This window comes from Orcinus orca, chromosome 1 (genome assembly GCF_937001465.1).
Source record: "Orcinus orca chromosome 1, mOrcOrc1.1, whole genome shotgun sequence".
NCBI lineage: Eukaryota > Metazoa > Chordata > Mammalia > Artiodactyla > Delphinidae > Orcinus > Orcinus orca.
This window is the reverse complement of record NC_064559.1, coordinates 30756840-30779659: the sequence shown is the minus strand read 5'-3', so window position 1 is coordinate 30779659 and position 22820 is coordinate 30756840. Positions and strand designations below refer to the sequence as shown.

General features: G+C 44.4%; 1 protein-coding gene across 2 annotated transcripts; it reads left to right on the top strand.

Moving 5' to 3' along the window:
• Positions 1-1388: 1388 nt before the first annotated feature.
• ZNF281 (zinc finger protein 281) lies at positions 1389-6351 on the top strand. 2 transcript variants are annotated; one of them, XM_033415913.2, is made up of 2 exons: positions 1389-1456; positions 1572-6351. In XM_033415913.2, exon 2 carries the CDS (start codon positions 1590-1592, stop codon positions 4203-4205), a length of 2616 nt encoding a protein of 871 aa, XP_033271804.1. In that variant the 5' UTR covers positions 1389-1456; positions 1572-1589; the 3' UTR covers positions 4206-6351. The 2 variants fall into 2 exon arrangements, with proteins under 2 accessions (XP_033271804.1, XP_004285457.2); XM_004285409.3 differs by having other exon boundaries at positions 1393-1456; positions 1576-6351.
• Positions 6352-22820: the final 16469 nt, after the last annotated feature.

The following is a 22820-nucleotide window of genomic DNA, read 5'->3' as shown; positions in this document are numbered from 1 at the left end:
TCTTTTAACACTGAAATATACTTGACAGTATTAGAGTTTCACAGTTTAAGTGGCAGAATACTTCTATGTAGTTGCATGGGGTTAGAAAAATACTAATATTTCTTGTCTCAAAATACTCATTACATAGTCTTTTAAGTTTTTGAGCAGGCTCAGAGGGGCCTGTAAGGATTAGTTGATAATCTTTATGATTCCAGTTGCAAAATTTCTCAGAGAAGTCATTTATTATTTAACTATGATAAGTTATTTGGCTAGAAATATTGTGAGACAATTGACTTGTAATTTCATCATGAAAACGTACCATGGAAAGAAATTATTGTCATGGTGCTGGTTCTTTTATGAAAAATAATCCTGTGCTTTACATACACTCTTGGTTAGGAGAGTTGCTGGTTTAGATTTTCGCTTAACATGAAAGTGGGTGCCTTGTGTGTACATTAGGCACGGAATAAATATTTGTTTGATTTTTGTTGCTCTTTGATTTCAAGATTTTACTTTGTAAGTTTCCTTAAGAGAACAATTAGTGATTTTGCCTGCCTTTCTCAGTATTCTGTACTGGGGAGGGCAGAGTGGATCTGAGTAGCACTCTTAGAAGGGCCTGGAAGTCGATTTTTCATAAATAACATAGAGGGCCAGGCAGCAATACAACAGGGCCAGCGGACTCTTAGACAGACTGAGAAGGCCTGTGGGCATTTAAAGAACATCTGATGATGATAAAGTATGCGTGTGGGCGTGTTTTACAGGGCTGCCGCACCTGGATTACACGCGGCTTCCTCTTTCAGTAGCCTTCAGGTAGGTTGGCAGTAAGACAACCTTTTTTTTGCAACGGTACCTCTGCTGCGGTTTCAAAGCAGGCCCCTCCCACAAATGCAGAGAAAAAGCGCCCATTATTAAAGTGTGTGCCAGACACGGAGGGGTACCGGAAGCAACCTGTCCCAGTAGATGCTGAGCATTGGAGATTCAGGGCACACAGGCAGAACCCACAGCGCCCCAAGCCACCCCGCTCCGGGGCTGGGTTCGGCTGCAACACCCGGCCTACAAGCCGCAAAGCCGAGGGGGCCGGGCCGGCCGGGCCCGTCCCCCCGCCCACTCCGCAGCCCCGCAGCATCGCCCTCCCTCCGGCCTTTCTCCGCCGCCGCCGCGCAGCAGCCCGCCCCGGGTCCCGCCCCCCGACGCCCGGCGCGCGGCCCACCAATCGCGTCCGGCCGCCCGGGGCCTCCCCTCCCGGGGGCTCCCTCCGCCCAACCACCCGAGTGATTGACAGGCGGCCGGGCGGAAGCCGCGGCGCAGGCGCGCTGGCCGGCGCAGCGGCCCTCGGGCCGGGTCGCCGAGCTCCCGGCAGGCCCCGCGCCGCGGCTGCGCAGTGCCGCGCAGGCTTTTAATTCCATTGTGGAGAGGACGGCGTTATTTTTATTAACCGGAGGCGGCGGCGGCGGCGGCGGCGGCGGCGGCGGCGGGACCCGTAAGTGCGGGGCGCGGGCGGCGGCGGGCGGGTGGGCACGGGCCGGGGGCGCGGGCCGGGGGCGGGTGGGGGCGCCGCGGCCGGCGGCCGGCCCACTCCTCCTTCCTCTCCTCAGCCAGGCCTGCTCCGGGGCATGAAAGTCGGCAGCGCGTTCCTGAGCGGCGGCGGCGGCGGCGGCGCGGGCAGCGGCGGGCGGGCGGAGATGGAGCCCAGCTTCCCGCCGGGCATGGTGATGTTCAACCACCGGCTGCCCCCGGTCGCCAGCTTCGCGCGGCCGGCGGGCGCGGCCGCCCCTCCCCCGCAGTGCGTGCTGGCCGCCGCCCCGGCCGCGGCCCCGGCCGCCGAGCCCCCCCCGGCGCCCGCCCCGGACGTGACTTTCAAGAAGGAGCCGGCGGCGCCCGGCGCGGCCTTCCCGGCGCAGAGGACCTCCTGGGGCTTCCTGCAGTCGCTGGTCAGCATCAAGCAGGAGAAGCCGGCAGACCCCGAGGAGCCGCCGGGCGCCCCCCATCCTCACTACGGGGGGCTGTTCGCGGGGGCAGACGAGCGGGCGCCGGGGCTGGGCGCTGGGGACGCGGGAGGCCCGGGCGTCATCCAGGACCTGAGCGTCCTGCACCCGCCGCCGCCGCCCGCCCCCCACCCCCGTGACGTGCTGCTCGGCCGGACTGACGACCCCCGCGGCCCCGAGGAGCCCAAGCCGGACGCGAGCGTCAAGAAGGCCAAGAGGCCAAAGCCAGAATCTCAGGGAATCAAAGCCAAGAGGAAGCCGGGCGCATCTTCCAAGCCGTCGCTGGCGGGAGACGGAGAAGGCGCCGTCCTGTCCCCAAGCCAGAAACCTCACATCTGCGACCACTGCAGCGCCGCTTTCCGCAGCTCCTACCACCTGCGGAGGCACGTCCTCATCCACACCGGAGAGCGGCCCTTCCAGTGCAGCCAGTGCAGCATGGGCTTCATCCAGAAGTACCTGCTGCAGAGGCACGAGAAGATCCACAGCCGGGAGAAGCCCTTCGGGTGCGATCAGTGCAGCATGAAGTTCATCCAGAAGTACCATATGGAGAGACACAAGCGGACGCACAGTGGAGAAAAGCCATACAAATGTGACACTTGCCAGCAGTATTTCTCAAGGACTGATAGACTGTTGAAGCACAGGCGCACGTGCGGCGAAGCCCTGGCGAAGGGGGCACCCAGTGCAGAGCCTGGGTCATCCAGCAACCATAGCACCGTGGGTAACCTGGCTGTGTTGTCTCAGGGAAGTACAAGTTCTTCAAGGAGAAAAGCGAAGTCGAGAAGCATAGCTGTTGAAAACAAGGAGCCCAAGACTGGGAAAGCAAATGAATCCCATATGTCAAACAGCATAAACATGCAGAGTTACTCAGTAGAAATGCCTGCTGTGTCTTCCAGTGGGGGCATCATCGGCACTGGCATAGAGGAACTCCAGAAGAGGGTGCCAAAATTGATCTTTAAGAAAGGAAGCCGGAAGAGCATGGATAAAAACTACCTGAACTTTGTGTCACCGTTACCAGACATAGTTGGACAGAAGTCCTTGTCTGGGAAACCGAGTGGCTCCCTTGGCATCGTGTCAAACAGTAGCGTGGAGACCATTAGTCTTCTCCAAAGTACAAGTGGCAAACAAGGTCAAATAAGCAGTAATTATGACGATGCCATGCAGTTCTCAAAGAAAAGAAGATACCTACCCACCGCCAGCAGCAACAGTGCCTTTTCCGTGAACGTGGGACACATGGTCTCCCAGCAGTCCGTCATTCAGTCGGCGGGCGTCGGTGTTTTGGACAGTGAGGCCCCGTTGTCCCTTATTGACTCCTCGGCCCTGAATGCGGAAATTAAGTCTTGTCACGACAAGTCGGGAATTCCTGACGAGGTTTTACAAAGTATTTTGGATCAGTACTCCAACAAGTCAGAGAGCCAGAAGGAGGATCCTTTCAACATAACAGAACCACGAGTGGATCTGCACGCCTCAGGAGAACACTCAGAACTGGTTCAAGAAGAAAATTTGAGCCCGGGCACCCAGACTGCTTCAAATGACAAGGCGAGCATGTTGCAAGAATACTCCAAATACCTCCAACAGGCTTTCGAGAAATCCACGAATGCAGGTTTTACTCTGGGACACGGTTTCCAATTTGTCAGTCTGTCTTCACCTCTCCACAACCACACTTTATTTCCAGAAAAACAGATATACACTACATCTCCTTTGGAGTGTGGTTTCGGCCAGTCTGTTACCTCAGTGTTGCCATCTTCGTTGCCAAAGCCTCCCTTTGGGATGTTGTTTGGGTCTCAGCCGGGTCTTTATTTGTCTGCTTTGGATGCCACACATCAGCAGTTGACACCTTCCCAGGAGCTGGATGACCTGATAGATTCTCAGAAGAATCTAGAGACTTCATCAGCCTTCCAGTCCTCATCTCAGAAACTGACTGGCCAGAAGGAACAACAGAAAAACTTAGAGTCCTCAACGAGCTTTCAGATCCCATCTCAGGAGTTAGCCGGCCAGATGGATCCTCAGAAGGACGTAGAGCCCAGAACAACGTACCAGATTGAGAACTTTGCACAGGCGTTCGGTTCTCAGTTCAAGTCGGGCAGCAGGGTGCCAATGACCTTTATCACGAACTCTAATGGAGAAGTGGACCATAGAGCAAGGACTTCAGTGTCAGATTTCTCAGGGTATACAAACATGATGTCTGATGTTAGTGAGCCATGTAGTACCAGAGGAAAGACCCCCACCAGCCAGAGTTACAGGTAAGGTCCCAAGAGTGACCAGGCTGGAGGTCTTCTAATGTAATTTTGTTTTATTTTGAGAACACTGCCATTGGAATGTTTCTACACGATCCTATTAAGAATAATGTAATGCCCTTTCAATGCAACTTTTCATATTTAGTTTATTTTGTTAGTGTGATTTTAGCTCTGTTTGTATTATGATTTTTAATCAAAATCAATAGATTAAAATAGTTTGACATTCGAAGTGACAATGTTTAGCAATCAAATTTACATGTATAGATCGTCAGGGAATAGCCCAAAAGTTTTAAATGCAAAAAAAACAAACAAAAAAAAAACACAAAAAAACCATACAAAAAAAACAAAAGAAAACAAAAAAAACACACAAAAACAAAAAAACAAAAAAAAAAACTTTGTTGCTAGGATTAAGGTTATTCTAATTGCTTTACTCTCAGGAAAGTGTAATAACGCATGGGAATTCTGTACGTTATCACTGTAATGGAATATCCAATTTACAGATAGTATGATAATACATTTCATTACTTAAGTAAGGGATCGAAAACATTTCAAATTGCTCTATCTGGGCTGATACGATACACGTGTCATCATTTAAGTAAGGGATCGAAAACATTTCAAATTGCTGTCTCCATCTGGGCTGATCCAAAATTCTGAGATGTTGGCTACCTATATTTTGTTGCAGCTTTTAAATGTACTCTGAACTTCCAAACCACATTCATTCCAGCCTGGTAGAACAAATATTCTTGAATCTTTGATCAAAGCCTGGAATGATAGCTTTAATAATAGGAAGAAAGAAAAAAAAAAGGCACCCTCTCCTTATCCCAACTGTAACAAGGCTGTGTGACTCCCATCAAGAGTTGATGGGAACAGTGTTGAAGCCCAAGTGGTTGGTTGGTTGCAGTATTAGAACCCAAGTTGGAATTACATAATCTTTTGAAATTTGGGGTGTGTGTTATTTATTATACATGGCCTAAAAACACTGTTCTCCGTCTCTGTTACTACATGTCACCCACACTTCTGGGGGTATTTTGTGTTATTTTTGTTCTTAACCTGTCCTCTCAGAGCTCTGGGCCTTCCTTGTTCCCTCTCCTCTGTATCTGGACAGTTTCAATTTTAGAATGATTCACATTCCAATAGGTAATTTGTTATGCATTTCCTATGCCTTCCGGCATCCAAACAGTAGAATAAACATCCACCCTCCCCCTTTTTAAAAACAGAACCCACACAGATGTCCATGTATAATAAAGCCCCACACGCTCAGAGCTGTGGATATTAATAAGGTGGTAATTCCAACTGGTGACAAAGCCGATGGGAGGGGGAAGAGTGGCTTATTTAGTAATGACATCAGAACCTCTTTGTGAAATTGCAGCCTGTGTAATGTACATTTTAAAAGGGTGCGTTAGTCAGTATTGTACAGGGGTCTTGTAAAGTCATCCAAACTTGCTATGAACGCTAATTTGCCATTTGAAGCCACTGGTAGACAGTGGCTCTGCTCTAAACCACTTTTTAGCAATTGTATTTTTTTCCTGATTATATTTTTAATGTACTTTGATGTTTATGCTGATGAGTTTTTTATGTACTTTTGGTGATGTTTCAGTCTTATGTACTCTTCTGACGTCAGAAAAGTACCACTGGTTGTTTGCAGTCTTATTGTGTAATCAGCCTACCACAGGCTTCCATGTATAATAAAGTAATTAATATTGTGCAAGTGTAAAACACTTCTGTTATGAAAGCAGTGTTTGGAAAATGAGAAATTATTTAAAATGGTTACAACATACTAGTTAATTTCCTTTCCCCACTTTCCTCCCTTAAGTCTGCTTTACCAGCTAAAGGGTCACTTATTGTCATTGCAAGGACCTTAGAAAATGTGTTTAATCCTCTTAAATACACTCAGTACTAAAAAGTATGTATTTCTTATTTTGCTAAGTGCGGTAAGTTCTGTTGGGTACAGAGTACAAGCTGTAATCGAAGGATGGAGAGGACCTTTACCACTGTATCTCTTGAGCTGTATGATTTTTCTCCAGTGTTTTGTTTTATACAGGTTTTGAATTTCTTTAACTTTTATTGTGTGTACTGAATACTGCATATGTACTATTCTGATTGTTTGCTCTAGTTTACTACCAATAAAAGACCTGTTAATCACAAAATTGAAGAAAGGAGATATCACTTAATATCCAGTCACATTTTTCACATTTTTCTGTTAACTACATTTCATAAAATATTCATGTCAGTGGTATAACCTGCAGTTTAGGGACTGGAATGTGTGTGTGTGTGTGCGCACGCGTGCGTGTGTGTTTTAAGTGTTTCGTGTTTCTAGGTTTATTATATTTGAAAATTGGTTGAATATTTTCTTCAGTTTGAGGCACACTATCTGGAAAAATAGGAATTTAACAGTGTGGAAATGAGAACGTGTTTTATTGAAATGGGGTTAGCCATCCTAAATATTATTCCAGAGAGATTATTTATTGAGGTTTCATTTTAAATCAGATTCCAGTTTCTTTTGGTTCTAGGTGCATCCTTTTTGACTCCAAAAGGTTGTAACAAAATAACAGTATGACAAATGAAAGTGGTCCTGAGCATTCTTAGTAGGGGGAAAAAAAAGTATTGCTTAGTCTAAGTTTAACAGTGTTTCAAAAGGATGTAAGTATAGATATCAGAAGAAGAGAGCCAAGACATGGAATACTTAAGGTGCAGACAAGGTGTTTGAAACTTAGTGAATATGTTAAGTTTTAAAGATAAAGGGGAAAAATTGTAGGTCTGTGTAAAATCTATGAGAAAATTGTGCTTTGAAATTTAGTGACTACAAACGTTGAAAAATCAATAAAAATATCAAAGGGTGGAATAGGTCGAGGCTTTGCCTTTTTGGTATATGATACTATGTACAGAAGTGATAAATTATTTGTGTTCAGCATAAACATGGATTTCTCTGTAGAGACGTATCTACTCGTGGTCCCATATGATTAGGAAAAGTAAATTTGTTTTCTCTTTGCCAAGATTATTCCCTAGAAATAGTCATTTTCTTGAACAAGCATGCTAAGCAGAATCTCACTGATTCTGCATTGAAATCCAACTCTTGATACCTCTGCACATGTTCTAGATTAAAGCTAACATTAATTTTGTTTACTGACCCCCACCCTTTTTTTTTTCTTTGTGTGGAATGTCTATATCTGAATATGATAATTTTAAAATTAAGGTTTTTACTTCTAAGGTATTAGGGTATGAGGTAGGAAACTAGGCTTTGAATTTCTATTTTGCTGCTGTAAATTGAAGATAAGGGCTACCATAATTTAGCAGTTGCCTGTTAGTAATTTGGGAGGTAATCTCATTCAATAATGAAAACAAAAAATGAGAAAAAAACTCTGTAGGATTTTTAATGTTTTTTTAAAAGTTGCAGACAGTTTACAGATATTTCTACCTCAGATTTAGTTTTCTGTATTACACTCATCAGATGAGAGGGGCGTAACTTTCTGTTCATCCTTGGTATCTCTCATTTTGTAGTTACCCGTCATTAGTAGCATTTAAGCCTGAACTGGGTGACAGTGTGAGCAATATGGCCTCGTGAGGACACACACAGTTCTTAGCTTCCAAATTCATAAGTTCTTGGAAAATGTCCCTCAGAAAAGAATTAGCTTCCGAACTTCAGTTATATTTTTAGAGTGAACTGCATCTGAAGACTCGTTTTCAGAGTTTTGTGGTCTGTGTGTGTTCTGTGACACATAATGACAGGATCTCGGTTTTGAAGTGCGATGTAAGTAGTGCTCTGGCACCATCCGTGCGTTATGTTGTACAAGATTACATAGTAATGGTCCACAAATGCTAAGCGTCCCTCCTGGTATTTAGGAGGCAAGGTCTGGGGTGGTTTGCCAATCTGCTTGTACCTTCTATGAGATGATAAAGAGTTTCTGATGGATTTTGAGCAACAATCTTGTGTTCCACTTGTTACGTTTTTTATGTCCTTAATAATTTATTAATTAAAATGAACATTAGCGTGAAGACAGCATCTGGTAATTCTGTTGTCTTACCCTTGATCAAAAAAACCTAACAAAAGAAAATCGTCTGTGAGATCACTGTTAGTTTTAAAAGAGACTATTACCGTAAAGAGGGCATGCACTTTTAAAATGATTTCTGCTTTGTTTGTACCTGTTTTGCTTTTTTAAAAAAGTCATGACAGTATGTGAATGTAACTTAAGTAGATTCTATTTAAATTCTTCGCGAACCTTTGGGCGCACTCTAGGGAAGAGCTGCATCGCCTTTTTAGGGTCATGGACTCTTTGGGCAGCTGGTGATGGAATGGATGTCACCCCATCCCCATACATTAGCAGAAATATATTTGCACATGAAAATTTAGAAGCCCACGTATATGCTTGCAAGAACCAGCCCCCCCCCACAACCTGATAACAAAATTCCTAACCTGTGGACCCCAGGCTGAGAATACTTGCTTTGGAAGGCTGCCTAAACATTGAACTTTTTATTGTACAGATAACTTAGAAAGTCAATACCTAAACTTAAAAAGCATGAAATATTAATTTTTAATATTGAAATTCCTTGATCTGCTATTTAATTAGCGTTTATGGCATACGTTCAGGTTACATAAAGCCTAGAGTTTTATGATAAGCTGGTCAAATAATGAATAGAATTTATAATTCTTGGCAGTTCCTCATCTGATAAGTACCATCGAGATGCTAGACTTGACAATAGTTCGCTCTTTTCCATCAACAAAGAAATGTGTTAACAGCGCATAATAACTACAGTCAACTACTGTGGTTCTTCAGTTGCACGGAAGTCGCTTCCCCCATAAGTGTATGGGCCAGAATGAAAGGCCACAGCCTTTTCGTCAAGAAGGAATAGTTGTGAGTTCTTAATAACATGAAGCCTATACCTCAGGTAGCCTGAGTAACTAGCTGGGTTGAAATACACTGTGCAAGATAAGCCTTGTAAATAAAGCATGTTTTGTGTTGAAATCGGTATCTCTTGGGAAATGTAGATAAATAGCCAGAGAAAAATGTAATGATTTGGACCTTATACTCCAAAGGAGAAAATTTGCTCCCTGTTTTGGAATGGTGGGCAGAGGTGGTGTGTTGCGGGAGAGAGGTGGGGATATCTTAGAATGGAGAAGAAAAGGAATAGGTTTTGAAGAAAAACAGGGAATATAAAACTTAGTCCAATATTGGCAGGGGTCCTGGAGAGTTTAAATGATCAGAAGGGTAAAGGAGATCTGTGATTGAAAAACTCAGTTCTTATGTTGTCATTCTTTCAGTTCAGACTTCCTTTGGTTCTTTGGTTTGGTATGAACTTTAGGACTATTGTGGAACAATTAATAAATAACTCTTAACAGACAACTGTGGTGAACTTCTGTTTACATTCCCAACCTCGGAAAAAGATGTCTAATCTTTGTGTTTATATGTTATATCTTTAGTAACTCAATCACACAGCTTCCATTGGTTGGTGAGCATTTTAAATAACTCATAAAAACGATTCGAGTCAAAGTTATTGTTTTATGTGATTAAGTGAATATGCACAGAATTTAGGAATTAAAACAAAAGCTCTGAATCTATGTGCCCAACCTACCAAAAAACAAAAATGAAATTAACAAGTACAGTGTATAAAGGCATACTTGGTTATGACAAAGGAAAAGTGTGATTGTAAAAAGTTGGAAACTCCCTAATTATTTTTTAAGGTTTGCATTGCAAAATGTTTAATTTTAACTTGTGACTGGCTCATCTGTTCTTTCTAGTTTAAAAATCTTGTTTTATAAGCATTGTCTATTGGAAAGTTAAAAGTTTTAGTTGGGAGCTAAAGTTTTAATCTTGATTTTTGGGATGCAGATTTTTAAGTCTGAAAGTGACATTTTAGATTGATTTTTTTTTTTTAAAGAGTGGATTGCAAAATTGAATGACAAGATTAGCAATATAACTTTTATGTTTCGTTGTGCATAAACTGGGCTCTTCCTACAAAGGAGCCAAGTACAAACATGTGAAAGAGAGCTTCCTCTTTTTGAGAGGATAATGGGTATCCTTGTGAGTCTCTGTGGTAGACGGCCGTGACCCTGAGAGTGGGGACTGGAAAAATCCTTTCTCACCGAGCCGTCTCTTACTTCATGGCCCAAACAACAAAAGTGCCTGCAAGTGATCACATTAAAAAACTTGATCTTGTACTACTTTCCACTTTTGCTATAAGTAGACCTTCAGTGAACGTCTGAAAATCGGGTTAATGTTAAGGGTTGTGTTGTTTGTAAGGTAAGTTACTGTGAAATTTTATTCCTCTGGATTTGGGAGACAGTCCCGTAGAAGTTACAAACGTTTAGTTTTTATGTTTGTCTGTTTTTTAATGAACTCCACTAAGGTATCATAGGTGTTTCTATACTCAGTCACATTTGGAATAGTAAGCTGTGTATTTTTCTTCTAGGTGTTCATGTTGGTAATTTAGTTGATCTCTTAAAGGTTTAGTCTAGAAAATCTGAAACCATTAATTACACTCTAACATTTTACATTGCTTAATATTTAGTAAGGAAAAAAATTAGGTTATGACTAGATTTAACATAGTTTGTTCCAGATTTATTTGAATATAAAAAACCTATAAACGTTGAACATAGTGTAACTTGTTCAAAACAAAGTATTAGAACTGTTGTGACAGATTTGTCTTTGAAAGCGAAGGAAGGACTATTGTGTAAAGGAAAGAGGGAAAAGGGATCTAAGGAGATTAATATTTGTGGGTGTGTTCACTCTGGTCATGTCATTAAAGGGCCTTAAAGGTCTGAATGAGATCCGTTTGGAAGACTGGCAATAGTGGTAAACTGATGTGGGTTCCTTTGGGTTACTGCTGGTGAAACACAGGAGTGTATTATGAAGACAAAATTAAAATATGATTTGGGGAATTTTCTAGAGAAGACTGGTAGAATGAGCAAAAAATTACAGCTTTTCACTCTGTTCATTCTGATTTTATTAAACCTCTAAAACAAATTGTTATTTGGCAAGAAGAGCAGAGGAATATTAATGAAGGCTACAAGAGTATTTTTGCTGATGATGCTAGTGTAAATGACCTATAAAAGGAAGGGCAGGTTGTATACGTGTTTTATTATTTAACAAGAAATGATCACTCGGGATTATATTCAGTCATCCACCCAACTGAACCGGTATTCCATCTGGAGCTAAGATACAAAAACATTTTGAACAGTCGGAAGGTACTGTTTGTTAAAAATGTTCAGTACTGAAATATCAGTTGGAATTTTGGCAACTGAATGTGAGAACAGAAATTAAAAATATTTGTAGAATTGCCTTTCATGATTCAGTGATTTTGTTTATAAACCAGGTGTAAATAATTATTTAGATGATCAAATTTATCCTCACTACTTCCCTCCGCCCATGTACTTGCTTTGTAACAAAATATTCAGAGCACAAGTTACCGGGGCTGAATATATTTCTAAGAAAAAAGAATTATATTTTCTGATGAAATACTAGCAAGAACAGATGGTGGGGGCATTGCTCAGCAATAAACAAGATAAATGTGTTTTTAGAGCTATTAAGATTCTGCAGAGAAGGGAAGAAGTTTAGCCTGTCAATGGGAAGCAACCACTGCCTGAACGCAACTTGACCTGGGTTTGAAAAAACCCATTTCTGGTCAATGTGCCTAGAAAATTGAGCTTCACGGGACAGATCCTATTTTGAAATTCGTTGTTCACATACTGTTTCAAGAAGACCCACTGCAGACCTTTCAGGGGCCCTTCAGGTGTTGGGTGGTACCAGTTCAGGCTTACAGTAAAATGGGAGTCAGAGATCTTTTTTCGAAGAAACTGAAAGTTTTCACTTGGTAAACTTACAGTGCATTTCTAGAAATGTCTGTTGGAAGGTGAAAATTAAACATTTTGGAGACATTGAGTAACATGTGAAATGACTGCTCTTTTAAAAATGATCACTATAGGGTATTTGATCACAGCAAAGAAATCAAAAACTTAGTCTACACTTTGGAAATGGGTGTCCAAAATTCTGTGATTCTTTTCTGCCATGTTTTGGATGAACCTGTTAGGTTAGCTGAAGCTTATTCACTTATTAATTTATAAATAATCTAAGTTTTAGTCACTTCTTTCTCTTTTATAAATACAGCATCACTTGATTTTACATTAGGAATAGATTTTTAAAAAGGCGTTTTGATAATTGCACTTTCCTGATTTAAAGTTGCCTTTTGTAATCAAACTAAGTCGAGCGTTTTACTGTTACCAGCAGCTCTCGTGAGCAGACATACTTTTGTAAGTTGGAAATGGTGATGACCGATGCTCTTCATCTTGGTCCCGATGACATTGTCGTCCGCATCGAAACTGGAGGGAGAGCTGCCTGCTCTTGAACTTCGAGTGTCCCCTCCTCCATTCAGCTACTGGCAATCTCATAATTTTCAGCTGCTTGTAGTCTGCTGGCTACCAAATTCAGAGGTGATGTGTATGTGTTGCATTAAGTATTAAGTAATATTGAAGCAGAATGACTGTGGAAAAGAAAGCTTTTGCTAATCCATTACTGAGATCAGATAAGTTCGTCATCAGTATTTTGTATTTATTATTTATAGGGTAATCAGGAATTAAGCTTAATATTTTTAAATATTAGACATCTCAGTGTATTACTTCCCAAACAAGACCAAAATGTATACGAACAATCATTGCATTATGAACAAAATGCTATATAAATCTGAGATTATTTAATACTGGGGTTTGCAGACTCCCCAGCCTTCGCAGCAGTGCAGAGGGACATGGCGTGTATTTTTCACTGGCAAATAACTCTTCTAATTAGTCTTCTTCAGCCCTGATTCTCGTCTTGGGGCAAAGTTGTTTTAGATCCTGACCAAGTGCACTCTCTGGCTGTCTGGGGCCGGGCAGTGCAAAGTGGACCTGCCACGTGGGCATCACCTGGGAGCACATTAGACCTGCAGAATCTCAGCCCCACCGACCACGGGCCTGCCCGTCAGAAGCAGCAGCAGAGCCTCCAGGGATGTTACGGTTGGAGAAGTGCTGTCCTAAAACTTCCACCAAGGCTCCCACACTTCTTCCTTGGCTTCCCTTTGATGAGAAAATCAAAATCCATCTGATTCCCACAGGTCCTTAATTCGAATTTCTCTTGTTTAGTTTTTTTTCTCTCTCTACTTTTTTAAAAAATATTGAGATCTAATTGACATGTAACATTGTGTTAGCTTTTGACGTACAACACAATGATTTGATATACATGTGTATATATTGCAAAATGATCACCACGATGAGTTTACTTCTTATACATCCCTCACCACACATCGTTACAGTCACGAGTTTAGTTTTTAAAAATCAATCCACCGAGCAAATACCTGGGTGCCAGGCTCTGTTCTGGGTGGTAGAGGAGAAAAGAGGACAAATTAAGTGCCCTGAAGTTCTAGAGGGGGAGCTGGGGGAAGACATACCCCATAGGTTGTGGGGTAGAGAACTGCTGGGAAGAATGAAGGGACCAGAAAGTGAGAGTGAGGTGCGTGCTCTTCGGAGGGAAGGCCCGGAAGGGGTGACGTTGGAACCAGTTCCCCAGGGAGGCGGGAGATGAACCTGGGGAAGAGACCTAGGGTGCTGCCGTTGAGCCACGAGTATAAAAAAGGATCACGGTGGGGAGCGCACCGGTGTGCCAGTCCACAGGTCCCCTGTGTGCCAGAGGTGGGAGTGTTTTCACGTCGCCGGTGACGAACAGAGCCCCGGGGGAAGGTTACACCTTTGGGAGAAGCGGTGAAACCCCTCGTGGGTCTAAGTCTTGTGGGTTTGTTTTGCTTTTAACTCTAATACCCTACTATATCAGATGTTAACGTCTGGGCTCCACAGTGAATAGAAGTAAAGTTACTTCCAGTTCCTGGACCTGAATTGCCTCATCTGTGAAGCAGTGTATGCAGCACCCACCCCAGGGGCTGGGGCTTGTGACCGTCTTTAACCTGCCAGGTAGCGCACGTGCTCTGTCACACCGGAGGAAAGATGGAAAAAGTGGTTCTCAGCCGGGAGCAGTTTTGCCCTCCAGGGGACGGTGGGTAATTTCTGGTGACAGTTCTGGTGGTCACAGCGCGGAACCAGGCTGTCTGCCACTGGCGTCTAATGGGGAGAGACCAGGGATGTTGCTAGACAGCCCCCTACAACAAAGGATTACCCAGCACAGAACATGTGCCCCGTGCTGTCAGGAGGAAGCTGATCCAAATGGCGCCACTATTGGGGTGATTCGGGAACAGATGGTGGGAGCTTCCGGAATACCTCGATGACCTGACCAATCGCTATATAAGAGATGAGTCCAGGGCTTAGTGTGATTAAAGATGGGGTGATTTTTTGGAAGAAGCTTTCCTAAAAAACCTCCTTGGGCCTACCTGATTCAATGATTTAATTTTTTTTCAAATTAATTTATTTTATTTTATTTATTTTTGGCGGAGCTGGGTCTTTGTTTCTGCGCGTGGGCTTTCTCTAGGTGCGGCGAGTGGGCGCCACTCCTCGTTGTGGTGCGCGGGCTTCTCACTGTGGTGGCCTCTCCCGTTGCAGAGCACGGGCTCTAGGCACGTGGGCTTCAGTAGTTGTGGCACGCAGGCTCGGTAGTTGTGACTGGTGGGCTCCAGAGCTCAGGCTCAGTAGTTGTGGCACACGGGCTCAGTTGCTCTGCGGCATGTGGGATCCTCCCGGACCAGGGCTCGAACCTGTGTCTCCCATGTTGGCAGGCGGATTCTTTTTTTTTAATTTTTTTATTTTTGCGGTATGCGGACCTCTCACTGTTGTGGCCTCTCCCGTTGCGGAGCACAGGCTCTGGACGCGCAGGCCAGTGGCCATGGCTCACGGGCCCAGCTGCTCCACAGCATGTGGTATCTTCCCGGACCGGGGCACGAACCCCTGTCCCCTGCATCGGCAGGCGGACACTCAACCATTGCGCCACCAGGGAAGCCCGGCAGGTGGATTCTTAACCACTGCGCCACCAGGGAAGCCCCAATGATTTAATTTTTAAGCTGGTTTTATTTTATTTTTTCTCTCTTTTTTATTTTGGCCACGCCGCTTGGCATGCGGGATCTTAGTTTCCCAACCAGGGGTAGAACCCATGCCCCCTGCAGTGGAAGCACGGAGTCTTAACCACTGGACTGCCAGGGAAGTCCCTAAGCTTGTTTAAAGCCAACTACCCTTTTATTTCTGATCATTGTTTTATCTGACAGTGATATTAGTTAATTGAAGGAACTTACTGCTTCTTAAACTTTAAATTAAAATCACCGTTGGAGAGCTTCCCTGGTGGGGCAGTGGTTAAGAATCTGCCTGCCAATGCAGGGGACCGGGTTCGAGCCCTGGTCCAGGAAGATCCCACATGCTGCGGAGCAACTAAGCCCATGTGCCGCAACTACTGAGCCTGCGCTCTAGAGCCCGCGAGCCACAACTACTGAGCCATCGTGCTGCAACTACTGAAGCCTACGTGCCTAGAGCCCGTGCTCCGCAACAAGAGAAACCACTGCAATGAGAAGCCCGTGCACTGCAACGAAGAGTAACCCCTTCTCGCCACAGCTAGAGAAAGCCTGCACGCAGCAACAAAGACCCAATTCAGCCAAAAATAAATTAAAAAATAAATTTATATAAAAAAGAATGAATGAGAATAAAATCACTGATGGAATATTAGAGGCATCTGGAGATTTGACTGAAAGCGCTAATGATTCTGGTATATTCTAGATAGTTTCTGGCTCACTGTGATGGTAGATTTAGGATTATTATGTGGTATTTAGAGTTTGAGATCAGCCTAATTTCTTTAATGAGAATAAATCTATTTGCAATTAACTAAAATTCCTTATATTAATTTCTTATTTATATATTTTTATTTTTTAAAATTTTTTAAAAATTAATTTTTGGCTGCGTTGGGTCTTCGTTGCTGTGCACAGGCTTTCTCTAGTTGTGGTGAGCGGGGGCTGCTCTTTGTTGCGGTGTGCGGGCTTCTTGTTGCAGTGGCTTCTCTTGTTGCGGAGCATGGGCTCTAGGCGCCCGGGCTTCAGTAGTTGTGGCTCGTGGGCTCTAGAGCGCAGGCTCAGTAGTTGTGGCGCATAGGCTTAGTTGCTCCACGGCATGTGGGATCTTCCCGGACCAGGACTCAAACCCGTGTCCCCTGCATTGGCAGGCGGATTCTTAACCACTGCGCCACCAGGGAAGCCCTCATGTTTATATTTAAAACATCAAAACAGTGAAGGAAGAGATACCTAATCTCTCTTTTATTCCAAGACTCTCTTTTCTTTAAAAAAGTAATCTCCCTTAAAGACAAGTCTTACGTTGTATGTGTTATCTGATAATGCCTTTGTGTGGCCTCCAGCTGGGGCTGAGGAATTGAGTAGCAGTTACTGCTTCAGATCAGCGGCAGCCACGGATGCAGATGGAGGAGGGAGGAGGCCGGTTATCTCGGTAGGAGAAGCGGTTTACACGGGACCTGGAATGCTGGACCATAGGTCAGAATGTCTGTTTTTGGAGCTGCATAAACCTGAGGGAGCCTGATTGTCATGTGCCCTGTCATGGTGGGATCGTATGTGCTAACACCCCAAGCACACGTCCTGAAGAACCCTGTTCATGCAGTTCCACTGGCTTCTGTGGTGGTTGGGTGTTATCATTTATTGAACATCTACTTTGTGCGAAATCTGGCACAGTTTGCCTCATTTAATTCTCCTGACAAGCCTGGAAGGCAGGATAATAATAATCTCATTTTACAGGTGAACAGATCGGGCTAGGACCCTTCCACCAGAGAAGCACCAGGAATGGCAGACCAGGAATGCGAGCGTAGCTCAGCTCAGACCCCTTCCACCTTCCACAGAGCTCAACGCCCAGCCTGGCGCTGAGTTTCAGGATAACGGACAGAAAGAGCTCAAGCCCAGGGATCCAGAGACTTGAGTTCTCAAAGCAGCTCCTGGCTCCAGGGCTTCTGACCTACTGTTAAACCGTTCTAGATTATTTCTTCCCATAAATATAAAAATAGGTGCCTGCCTGGGTCTCAGGAGTGCTGTGACTGTCGTAGCGGGGACAGGAAAGTGCTCTGTGACAGGTAGGGCCCGTGGCCTTACTTAGAGGACGTTGACTGGCAGAACTGGGCTGGCTGGATGTATAGGAGTGAAGGGTTTCTATTTTTACCCATTCTTTTTTACAGACTGTCCATGTCCTATTTGTGATTCCGCAGTTAGGTGGTGTTGCTGCTGTGCTCAGCTATTGGTTTGCAGTTTTCAGTGTGTATAGTGTATAGTGCTAATATTTGCAGTTTGTACACTGGAAAAGGTTTTTTGAGGAAAGCAAATTTTATAACATGAAAAAGTAAATTGTCTTCTGTCTCTGTGATGTCCAGATTATTTTTGTAGTTTCCATTGGCGTGATGAATATAAAGGAAATTTAGTATAAATATCACCACCTTCCTCATTTTGTTTCCCCAAAATGTAACAATTTATAGAAACACTTGACTCTTCTTGTTATCCTGTCACAGCATTCTTACTTAATAAATATGAATAAGTAGATAAAAGGAAATATAATTTGCTCAGAAATGGGAATTGTATAATGATATCAGGGTTGTGTTTTTTAAATTTATTTATTCATTTATTTTATTATTTTTGTCTGCGTTGGGTCTTCGTTGCTGCGCGTGGGCTTTCTCTAGTTTTGGTGAGTGGGGGCTACTCTTCGTTGCGGTGCACGGGCTTCTCATCGCCGTGGCTTCTCTTGTTGCGGAGCACAGGCTCTAGGCACGTGGGCTTCAGTAGTTGTGGCACGTGGGCTCAGTAGTTGTGTCTCGTGGGCTCTAGAGCGCCGGCTCAGTAGTTGTGGCGCACGGGCTTAGTTGCTCCGTGGCATGTGGGATCTTCCAGGACCAGGGCTCAAACCCGTGTCACCTGCACTGGCAGGCGGATTCTTAACCACTGCGCCACCAGGGAAGTCCTGAGGGTTGTTTATATACCATGCAGTTTGATTTGTTTTGTTTTCAGAATAACTAATCTAGAGAAAAAAATAGAAAATGATATATTCAAGAGTAAAAACTCTAGTGTTTATACAGATTAACTATTTTTTGAATTACAGTCTATTGAGGAATCTTTTCTGAAGCTGTTTAATTTAGAACTTGTTTAGAGGATGAACTGAGAAACTGAAGATAATTTGAGAATAGTTTGAAATTTTTAAAAAACAAAAATGTCACGTGGTTTTCTACTGCATGTGTTCATAATCTGATGACTGGTTTTTCTGGGACTTCTCACTATGTAGCCAGTTAGCCCGTTTAATCTGTCCCCAGAAATAGGTAGAAAGGAAAACAACATTTGTTTTGTATTTGGGATCTCACTTCAGTATTCTAAGTAGGTGGATGTCAAGCATAAAACACCTAATTTAGGAGAATATAGACACTTCTAAATGCAAACCGGTATTTTGTTATTATCTCATTAAGAGGCAGCTCATTTTACGGATTTAACTTGACTAGTACACTTTGGGATTTTTAGCAAAGCAAATTGCTTAAGATACCCGTATAAGATGAATAATAGTATCATAGTTATGTGTAACAGATTTGCTTCACTGTTGAGACTTCACATTTTAACATGCTGTTATACACTAATCAGTCTTTTGTAGCAGATTTAATGCCATAAGCTTTTAAAAAGGTGATTTTCGGTGTTAGCTTTTTAAATAAAAATTTGCCAGAAAAGAATAAATACATGAGCATTTCTAACAGTCCAAGTGTCAGATATTCTGTGCTATTGAATAGATCCTAACATCAGCCATGTATGTTGCAGATTTATGCCACTGGTCGCAGGGGAGATCAAAAGAGTGGATCAATGTAAACTCAATCCTTGCTGGTGGTAAGCCAGTTTTATATCACTTTCCTAGTGGGACGGTGTTTCCTTTGCATACAAACAATAACAAACTAGGTACGTTTAGCGTAAGCTGTAATGTAATGATTTCAGTTTTCAACTCAAAAGTCACTCCACTTTTAGTATTTCAGTTTTAAAGTTATGGTATCGCTCCGTAACAGTATTACTGCGTGCCAGGCGCTACTAGCTGCTGACGGTGAAGCTCAGAACGAGACGTGGTCCTTCGTCTTGACCTTCGTTAAGGTCTAGTGGCAGAGAAGGGCCGACGCAAGGAGTCATGAGAGGGACGTGGGCGTCCTGCAGGTCCTGTAGTTGGGAACTCACCCCAGGGGCGGGGTCTCGGGACGGGAGGGCTGAGGAGCTGGGCAGGCCTGAGGATGGCCGTGACCGCAGAGCAGGTGGTGCCCCTGGACAGGCAGCAGGATGGGGCCGCAGTGGGCAGGGAGCGTCGGACGCAGGGGGCGGGACGGGGGTGGGGTGGTGGGAGGAAGGACGCTGGGGGCTGGAGAGCAGCGGGGGTGGGGTGACATGAAGAGGAGGTACCTGGAAGTCCAGCGGGCTTTAGTCCAGAGGCCGAGCAGTCCCGGGCCTCAGCGGTGTGGGCACAGCTGTGGGGATGGGCCGGACTGGTGCAGAGGGGCCGTGGGAACACGAGGGGCGAGGGGATGGGTGGCAGGCCACTTGGGTCTGGAAGGTTTCCAGAAAGATGGCAGGACTTGGCGAGGAGGGGAGCCGTCTCCAAAGCGTTCCTCTTAGGACCTGGGACGTGGCTAAGAGATGTCCACCAAGGGACGTGCCGTGAGTCCCAAGAGAGTCTTACAGGAGGGGAGAGCTTTCAGGAAGTGTTGAGACGGTGCTCCTGAATTCTCCCCATTTCAGCAGGTGGACGGATTCCCCTGAGTATATTCTCTGTCAGCCCCCTGACCCGGTTTCAGCCCCCCAGGCCTCTCGATGAGACTCTGAACTTCCTTACTCTCCTCCCTTTGTCATTTTTGCCCCTGCACAATCCGTTTCCTCTGGATAAAATCCAAACTTCCAGCGAGACCCCGCCCAGCCACGTGGCAGTCTCCTTTCTCAGATTCTATCCCACGGGCTTCCCCCTCTTGTCCCTGCAGGAGGCGGGCATAGGGCAGGGCCGGACCCCGAACTGGTCACTCCATCACTGCCTCATGGTGCTGGACGCGGCTGGGCCCTTGGAAGGTGCTCACTGAATATTTGTTAAGTGAGTGAAGAGCAGCCTCCTCTTGAGAGGCTGTGGGGAGACAGGTGGAAGTGAACAGCAGGTTGGGGTAGGAGAGTTTAATCTGGGATGTGAGTTGCCGAGGTTACAAAGGCAGGCTTTGAAGAGAGCAGTCTGGCGAGGAGAGTGGGAGTGCAGAGAGCTTGGCGTTTGTGGTGTAACAGGCTGTGTAATCACGGTGTCACAGGGAAACTTGGTGTCAACAAATGGTCCAGGACTCAGTGTGGCCAAGCTGCCAACACTTCACTTGGCTTCAGGCAACTCAAAACTTCTGCAGGTTTAGGCTTGGATTAGGGCATGACTATGGAATCCTGCCCCACGTTAGTTTTTCATACTTTCCAGGAATACTTGATTTGGGGATTTAATTTTTTTTTTTTTTTTTTTTTTGCGGTACGCGGGCCTCTCACTGCTGTGGCCTCTCCCGCTGCGGAGCACAGGCTCCGGACGCGCAGGCTCAGCGGCCATGGCTCACGGGCCCAGCCGCTCCGCGGCACGTGGGATCCTCCCGGACCGGGGCACGAACCCGTGTCCCCTGCAACGGCAGGCGGACTCTCAACCACTGCGCCACCAGGGAAGCCCTGGGGATTTAATTTTGATTGGGAGTGGGGAAGAACAGTTTGTTGTTGGTTTCATTGTTTCTCCACAGCATTAGAAGAGAAGCTTTCAAACTTTGCCTGCGACCCCACAGTCAAAAATGCATTTTAGGGACTTCCCTGGTAGTGCAGTGGTTAGGACACGGCGCTTCCAATGCCGGGGAGGCGCAGGTTCCATCCCTGGTTGGGGAACGCCGATCCCCGCATGCCGCGTGGTGTGGCCAAAAAAATAAATAAATAAAATAAAATTTTTTTAAAAATGCATTTTACATCACCTATGATACAAATCGTGTAATAGATACAAAGTTTTCACATAAAATATCTTTGTTGGGACTTCCCTGGTGGTGCAGTGGTTAAAACTCCGCGCTCCCGTTGCAGGGGGCCTGGGTTCAATCCCCAGTCAGGGTTCTAGATCCCACATGCATGCTGCAACTAAGAGTTCGCATGCCACAACTAAGGAGCCCGCCCGCTGCAACTAAGAACCAGCACAACCAAATAAATAAATAAATAAATAAATAAAGGAACAGTCTCATTCTTAAAAAAAAAAAAAAAAAAACAGTAATACTAAAAAAAAAAAAAATCTTTGTTATTGCCCTCTGATATATTTCATTCGATTTCATCTTTTAAAAAGTGCTGGAAGGGACCCACTAAAAACCAACCTATAACTTGAAAAAAACACTTCTAGAAAGTGAAGAGTGTCCCTTCCCCTGAATGATGGAGTAGCTTACACGTCTGTCTTGGTTTTGTCCCCTTCGGGGGAATGAGGGAGAGAGATGGAAAGGGAGGAAAATGGGCTTCTGTTTGTGACTCTAGGTTTTACATCAATATTTAGGTCAGGTTCTGAGTATTTCTGAATGAATAAACAAATAACTCGGAAGGCCCCATCCCATCCCCTTTTCCTTGCTCTATTTCCAAATGTCTGTTGCACAGGGCAATGAAATGGAGAACAAGTGACTAATTCTTTTCCTTTTATCCACCTTCTGTCACTCTTAATTGTTTTTATTCGAGGGAAAAATCTTTCATTGCCAAACGTGCCATAGGTATGCCTTAATTGCAAAGTTACTATGCTGTTAAAAGCTCATATAGGGCTTCCCTGGTGGCGCAGTGGTTGAGAGTCTGCCTGCCGATGCAGCGGATACGGGTTCGTGCCCCAGTCTGGGAGGATCCCACATGCCGCGGAGCGGTTGGGCCCGTGAGCCATGGCCGCTGAGCCTGCGCATCTGGAGCCTGTGCTCCACAACAGGAGAGACCACAGCAGTGAGAGGCCCGCATACCAAAAAAACCCACAAAAAAACAATAAAGGAAAAAGCTCATATAAATCGTCCTAAAGAAAGGCAAATTTTAAACGCTTTCATGAAGCCTCCAGAAATTATGGGACAACATTTAGAAGCAAACATATTTTAAGTTACAGCCCTTTAGGTGAACAAAGTCCGTTAAAAGTATGAGCCAAGATGCTGAAGATAAAACTCCAGAAGGTAAAGAGGACTTGGTAGCATTTTTACTTTATTGAAAGAAAGAAAGTTCAATGACTGCATATATTTTTATGTTTCTTTTGTTTTTTTCCTAATTATCAAGATGTTTATTGCTAAGAAGCTAGAAGATACAAAAAAAAGAAAAAGCATTCAACACTTAGAAAACCATGTAATTAACATTTAGTCATATTTCCTTTCAGATTTCCCTATGCACGTATCATTTTTGTCCTTTTTATGATATTTCTGTGTAATTTTAAAAATCTAGTTTGTTGCTTCCCTGTTACTGGTTGTTGGTAATTTTTCACTGTAGTGATGATGAAATATATGAAGCTCTGAATGCCTTTGTGTATAATTCTTTGTATCTCTCTCTGATAATTTTACTACGATTAAGTCTGTAAGTAGAATATAGGTTAAAGAGTTTGAAGATTCTCAAGGCTTTGATACTGCTAAATTCACTGCCAGAAACGTGTGCATGTGTGCTCACTCAGCTACAGTGTATGAAAGTGCCCAGATGA